This window comes from Adiantum capillus-veneris, chromosome 19, assembly GCF_014529385.1.
Source record: "Adiantum capillus-veneris isolate H3 chromosome 19, ASM1452938v2, whole genome shotgun sequence".
NCBI lineage: Eukaryota > Viridiplantae > Streptophyta > Polypodiopsida > Polypodiales > Pteridaceae > Adiantum > Adiantum capillus-veneris.
In genome coordinates, this window is record NC_140949.1 from 60,195,267 (window position 1) to 60,202,152 (window position 6,886).

Sequence of the window (6,886 nt, forward strand, 5' to 3'; positions counted from 1 at the left end):
TCCTTTGGGAAGGCCAACAAAAATTTAATCATAGTTGTAATGTGAAGTAGAGTGTTTCTTTTTTTGTAGTGAAATGCACTTTCTCGTGTGTGGTGATACAATAGGCATCTGTGAGCACTAGTACCAAGGTCACTTGACCACATTCGAACCCATGACCTTGATCTTTAGGGCCAGGGAGGACGTTCGCTTAACCAACCAAGCCAGCTCTTTTGGACAAATAAAGAGCAGTTCTTCTTTCAAATGCCTTCTCCTCCTGTTTATTTCAAACAGCCAGGTGAAGGCTCACAAGAGTGACAATTTGAAACAAAACATTGGAAAGGAAATCAAGATGGCCTTACATGAAAGAATCCATTTACAAACAAACTAAAATTAAAGAGTATTAAAAAAAAATCCCAAAAAGGACTGCCCTTTCGTCAAACTCACTAACACACTTTGGCCTAGAGAGATTGTTCTAATTCAAACACTCAACCAAGATGATGTGGGTGCAATTCGCAGGAAACCTCTAAATGGGTGAGCGTCGTAGCCAATCAGCCAAATCGTAGGGTAGTAGGCAGAAGGGTAAATGTCCCAAAAAGGACTGCGCTTTCGCCAAAACTCTCTAACACTCTTTGGTCTAGAGAGATTCTTCTAATTCAAACACTCAACCAAAAGAGTCTTAAAAAATATGTTGGCCCTTTCTCCCTAGTTTTAACATGCCAAAAATTGAATCACTAGTGAGAGAAAACGTCATTCATTGGAAGCAATTCGACATAGAACTCTCATAAACCGTTTCTTTTTACCTTGTTGGCTATGCACATACGCACAACAATCTATACTATAATAAAAGGGGGAGGGATTCCGTTCCCCCTCCCTCCCTCCCCCTCAACACGTGACGAGCACAAGTTCTCCCAGCTGGTGTTCCCTGCGTCTCTTGGCTGCACAGCGTGCAAGAGAGAGAGAGAGAGAGAGAGAGAGAGAGAGAGAGAGAGAGAGAGAGAGAGAGAGAACCGGAGGCCGTTGGCCAAACTAGTATATGTAATGAACCTAAAGCCCTCCAAACTAAACAAGGTGAAAGTTCACTATGGCCTAAGTAAGGTTAAGACCATGAGAAGAATTTAATAATAAAAGTTTCTTTGTGAGAGGATAAAAAAAAGTGAGGCTAACTTTTTAAAACGTTTGTTATCACAATTAAATAATATTATGTTTTTTGAAAAAATTGTAGCAATAAATTATTTAGATTAAAATATATTCCAAAAACTTAAAAAAACAAGGTGAGAACTCACAGTGGCCTGCATAATGGCAGAATTGGAAGTGATTGATTTGAAGCATTTTGTAAGTGGATGAGTGATTTGACCTGTAGAAAGCAAAGGCACTTTGTTCCTACGTCTCAGAAGGCGGACATCGCAGGGAATCTGCCCATTATCCAAACTAGGGTAGAAACTACATCAAAAGACCAGATGATTGACATGATGAAGCACGAATCTTTCAACACTATAGTTTGTAGCCAAGCTGCTCCTAGTCCTGCTAGCATTTCATCTAGGTTGGGCCATTTGTCATTTGACGACAAGATAGTAGGAAGCTCGGGTGACCAAGAGGGCATCGTCCTTCACATATGGTCCTCCAATTGTGAGCATCTCAATAGTTCCAAAAGCATTTGTGACACAACAACAAATTGGTGATAAGACTATGAAGAGCATGCAACAGTTTATGGACTCCTTGCCAACAATGACACTAGGTGAGCAGCCACAAGCAAGAAAGGGAAATGGGTGGCCCAAGCTTGCCAGGAAAGATGGGCGTAGGGAGTTCTATGGCAGTAGAAACTTCCATGGGAGGGCTTACCCATGCACTGTTGGGTTCAAGATCGTAAGGGTTTTCAACATGGAAACAAAGGGTGATGATCTTAGCCACCACTTTCTAGATTATACAGAAAAGCAACAAACCCTCACACAACTTGAAGCATGCGTGCAAATGTTCATACATACACCAAGCCAGCAATGTTAATGAATAAACATGATGTCTTTCGACCACATCAGTACAATGATGCATTAATCACACTCCAAACTCTGGGAGGTTGCAACATAGCATACGTGGTGAGCAAGTTGTCGAAAGACATAATTAGGTCCAGACAAGTATCAATTCTCATAGCATCATGACAATTCAACAAAGGTAAACATTTGCAGGCATTCACAACAGAATAAAATGAATGCATAAAAACCACTTATAACCCTCATTCTCCCTTTCAGTGAAAGCAACACCATTCACCTTAAATAACCTCCACAAGATCAAATCACAAGCATCAAAGCTTCTGCCTCAATGCCAATGAAAAGCAAAGACTGTGTGCCTTGGAAGGCTATTTGCACCAAGAGCCCTTGCTTTCGCAAAAGCTATAGGGTGACTGGCAGAGTCGAAGGTCAGTATACTTTGCGCTTGAAGATACGGATTCAGGAATCTAGCCAGTCTTGCGATATTGAATTCCCTTTCCACTTGAGATTTGATTTACCCATGAGCGTGGCAGAAGAGATGGTGCGCACATTAGATTATCCGGAGTCAAATCTGGCAACTATTACTGATTTGATTAGAGAGGAGATTGCAACATTAATACCCAGTATGGAATACAAATTTGTTATGCCGACGTCACTTCAAATGACATTTCAAGGTCCCCTCTCAGAGCTCTGTGAGCATAATGAGCCAACTGATGGGTTGTCCTCCATCTCCACCACCTCATGGGAGCTCAGTTGCAAGACCAATGAGATTGGAAATAAGAGATCCTGTGAAAGGCTTAATCTTATCTCTGAAATTATGGCACAACTGAAGAGGATTCATGCACGAAGTTTCAAATGATTGTAACGCTGAGTTTTCAGCGTCATCAGAAGATGGAGGGAGCACAACTACTGTGTTTACATGTGAAGGCGACTCATGGGTCAACAACTCCAGTGATTCAATGGAATTTATTTCTGAGAATGATGAAGAGTAGGGTAACTCGATGCTTCGAGAGGGTGATTCAATTACAACTAAAGATTCCATGAACTCATTGCCTAGTAATCTTTGCACGGAGCAAGCCTCGGCCTGCATCACCAACCTTGTGTACCAACCCTACAAGAGGAAGTTAAGACACACAGCCAGCAGAGGTGCGGAGGGTACTCGTAAAAGTGCGATGTGCAAGACACGCAGGAGCCTCAAGACGAGCATCGATGTCTAGTCTCTAGACAAGACCTTCTACTGCAGGAGCAAGATGGACCTGAGCGGTAGAGGGGGGGAGGGGGGACTGGGACAGACTCCTTAGAGTCGTGTGTGAGTCTACGTTACTACAATCCACCTCACAATGTTGCCCTCAGGCCTCGACAGTCTAAGCAAAATTTTGCACGCGAATCTAAGCCTTCACGTTGTCCTACAAAACTGTTGACCATCCACGTAGACGCCATCCATGAACGTACGCCCAATGTGGCCCAACACTAAGGCCTTTTCTTAGCAGGCCAAAAATGCTTAAAAAGCCACTTGGACACAATCTGGCAAATTGAAGAAAAAAAAGGTGAAAAGCCACAAGAAAGATTGTGTGGGACCCAATATTCAATGGCCCTCTTTAAAGAGAGAGGTACACAAATGTCAACACCTCTCACAAAAACCTAGGAATCCTATAATGGCAAATTTTTATCCAATGGTCCACAAATGCACCAAAAAATCAATCCTTCACTAAGGACTCTTTACATAGTCCAAAAATGGAAGCTTTAGAAAAGCAACGTCTGGAGTCTATGTGTAATACATACTTTGTTTACATACAAATGGAAAGATGCCCAATGCCTCAAAAAATGTTAGTGTCCCATGTGCATTCAAAAAGAGTGGTATATATTTTAATTTACATCATTTACTTTATTTACTTTACTTTGTTGTTGAAGTAAAGGCTAGAAACAACCTTCACGTTTAACAAGAAAAAGGGTTCATTTTATTGCCTCACAGAATATAAGCACCAAGTTTTTGTTACTAGCATTTGAACGCACATGGTATGTTGTGTTTTCTTTGGGGACCTACACACTTCTGTTGAGAAGTCCAAAGTCCATTTCTGTTGAGAAGTCCAAAGTCCATTTGGTTCATTGGTTGAATTGATCATTGTGGACCATGTTTCAAAAAGTATTTTCTCTAGAAAGCCAAACTTCCTTTATTTTGCAAAGATGCAAACTGGAGATACTTGTAGAATTTGCAGCTTTGTAGGATGCTTGACCCTACTTTTAATTAATTTTCTTCATTTTATCCTCATTAAAATCGGTTAATCTTGATTTCTGATGAGCTCTAGGCTAAGCTGGATAATGTGAACAACGCAAATGGTCCACATCTTTGTAAAGGCTATGCTTTGGAGCAATGAGTCTTCTAAACCTATTGACCTAGTATTTCTTCATCATTCACAAGAAGTTCAAGGTAAGAATGGTGTTGATCACCTTGATGTCTCCTAATGCAGGATGAACTATTAAATCTATTTTGCACCTTAACCACAAGTGCCCTTTGTGTTGGGCAATGGTTAAATTTTGTATGAACTAAGTGCACCCACAACAAGGTAAGCAAGTTTTGGCCCCTTGGCCGGGATCTGAAGGTTGGCTCCATTCTTCAGTGGTTTGACACGTCAACAGTTTGTGACAAGAGGAATTGTGAGCTATGTGTTTTAAAGCTAGAGTACTACTTATGCTGATGCTCATCTATCATATTATGCTGCGAGATAAAAGCCAAATTCCAAAAATAAAAGTAGCACGATAAAGAGGGACAGAGAAAGAGAGAGAAGCCGTCCGTACTATCTCTTATAAGTGCAACCCAAGAGCATAACTCAATTGAGCCTGTGTAGTAGCTTGAGTAGTATAGATGAGCTGCTACATACGCTCGCAACACTAGTGCTTGTAACAGGTCATGGTGCAACATGTCGAGGCTTCGGAATACCCAACAGCGGCGACAATCTCATGGTAGTGAGGCCCCTCCGCTCAGACATGTCTACATCCATGTGTGTTTGCCCATTTGGAAGCTCCCATTGGAATGTTCTCACAAGGTTAGCAAGAGTGACATGAAGTACAGACAAAGCTAGGCGCAAGCCTGGGCATACCCACCTCCCTGATCCAAAGGGAAGGAGATCATAATGCTGCCCTTTAACATCCAAGTCTTTGTCATCGAACCTCCCCGGAAAGAATTCCTCTGCATTTTCCCATACGTCTGGATCTCTTCCGATGGCCCACACATTCACAAACACGAGTGTCCCCGCAGATAAGGTGTACTTGTCCAACTTCACCGCCTCATTTGCAAGATGGGGAAACATCAATGGGACCGGTGGATGCAAGCGGAGCACCTCTTTCACCACTTTCTCGAGATATGGTAGTTTTGATATATCCTCATCGCTTATGAAGTGATCACCCTCCTTCGTCGTTATCTCATCGATCTCCTGCTGAAGCTTTTTTAGGCAATCAGGGTTTCGGAGAAGCTCTGCCATGGCCCATTCTAATGTTAGGGCTGTTGCATGAATGCCAGCAGACAATATATCCTGTTAAGCACAAAGGCCCAAAGCCAAATCAGAACTGTAGAAGAGTGAAAAGGCTTTCAACAATTGAAACAAAGACACAGGCGAATATGGTGCCTACCAAAACGGTGCCCTTGATCTCTTTGATACTCAGAAGTTCATTTTGATCATCAGACTTTTTCTGGTCAGTTGCTTCTCTGGAAAGGAGAACCTGCATACAATATGCATACACAAAATATTATATGAGCATTGAAGCTTCAATTCAATCTAAGCAAAGATGGCTTCTTGCTTCATTTTCTGGTTCCCATTTGCCTTGATCTTCAAGCACAAACCTGTAGCAAGTCCTTTGGAAGATCATCAGCTTTACAGCCCTTCATCAACTGCCTTCTCTGGCAAACCATGGTTTCAATCATCTTATCAAGACGCTTATGATGGTTCCTCATCGCCCGCTTCCGTGGCAGATCAAGAAATTTGAGCCAGGGCATGAAATCCCCTATGGTAGGGGCAACTAATTTCTCCAGCTCTTTCAGCATTGACGGAAAGGCATGGCCGCTCACCTCGGCAAGTTTCTCCAAATGGACAACTCGGCCAAGGGAGTTGGCATTCATCGTGACGAAGGCTTCGCCAAGATCAACAGCTTGCGTGCCATGGAGAGACTCTTCGAAGAGGCCGTGAAGCAAGTTGCGAACTTCCTGGTAGCGCAAGTGCTGGAGGGCTTCCAGGCGCTTGGCGGTGAAGAGCTCCAAGGTGCAAAGCTTGCGGAGGATAGCCCATCGCGAGTTGTAGCTGGCGAGGACGAGGCTGCTGTCATATCCATATAAGACGTAGTCAGCAGCGAGGAGACGGGGGTGATTGGCAAGGAGTTTGTCATGGGTGTGGAGGACCTCCTTGGCAAGGCGGGAGCTGCAGACGACGATGGGGCGCTTGGAGCTGAGGCGGAGGCCCGAGGCGGCGAGCGAGGTGGGCGAGGACGTGATGCAGGCAGCCGGTGCCAAGGAAGGGCAAGTGACCCAGGAGAGGCCATGAACCAGGAGGGCCAGGAGGGAAGCAGCTATCGCGCCGAGCTGCTGATTTTTTGAGTTTGAGAGGCAAGATGGCAAGTACCAGAAGAGCCACTGCTAATAATATAGCAGCCACATTCTCTTCTTCTTCTTCTTCTCCTCTCTCTCTCTCTCTCTCTCTCTCTCTCTCTCTCCAAATTGTGTTCCCATATATGTTTTATGGGAAAATTACCAAAATACCCCTCTAATTTGTGGAAATTTTCAAAATACCCCTCAAATTTCAAAAATTCCCAGAATACCCTTGTATCTATTTTGGTTGGATTGTTTAAGATTTTTCAATCTTTATTCCTTTTTATAATTGAGATCCGTTTTTGCATGCTTAGCATGTAACTTGCCACAAATTACCTCACAAAAAAGG

At 43.2% G+C, this 6,886-nt stretch overlaps 1 protein-coding gene across 1 annotated transcript; it reads right to left on the reverse strand.

The window, feature by feature from the left end:
• Window positions 1-4,743: 4,743 nt before the first annotated feature.
• LOC147434102 (flavonoid 3',5'-hydroxylase CYP75B138-like) lies at window positions 4,744-6,671 on the reverse strand. Its single transcript, XM_086489887.1, has 3 exons — window positions 5,800-6,671; window positions 5,589-5,678; window positions 4,744-5,491 (listed from the first exon to the last, which is right to left on the reverse strand). The coding sequence occupies exons 1-3, from the start codon at window positions 6,073-6,075 to the stop codon at window positions 4,868-4,870; spliced, it is 990 nt and encodes a 329-aa protein (XP_086346013.1). The 5' UTR covers window positions 6,076-6,671; the 3' UTR covers window positions 4,744-4,867.
• Window positions 6,672-6,886: the final 215 nt, after the last annotated feature.

Coding starts and splice junctions, on each gene's coding strand:
- LOC147434102 (XM_086489887.1), bottom strand. CDS start 6,075: ATGAATGCCAACTCCCTTGGCCGAGTTGTCCATTTGGAGAAACTTGCC. Junction 5,679..5,799: donor TTCCAAAGGACTTGCTACAG/GTTTGTGCTTGA, acceptor TATTGTATGCAG/GTTCTCCTTTCCAGAGAAGC. Junction 5,492..5,588: donor AGATCAAGGGCACCGTTTTG/GTAGGCACCATA, acceptor TGTGCTTAACAG/GATATATTGTCTGCTGGCAT.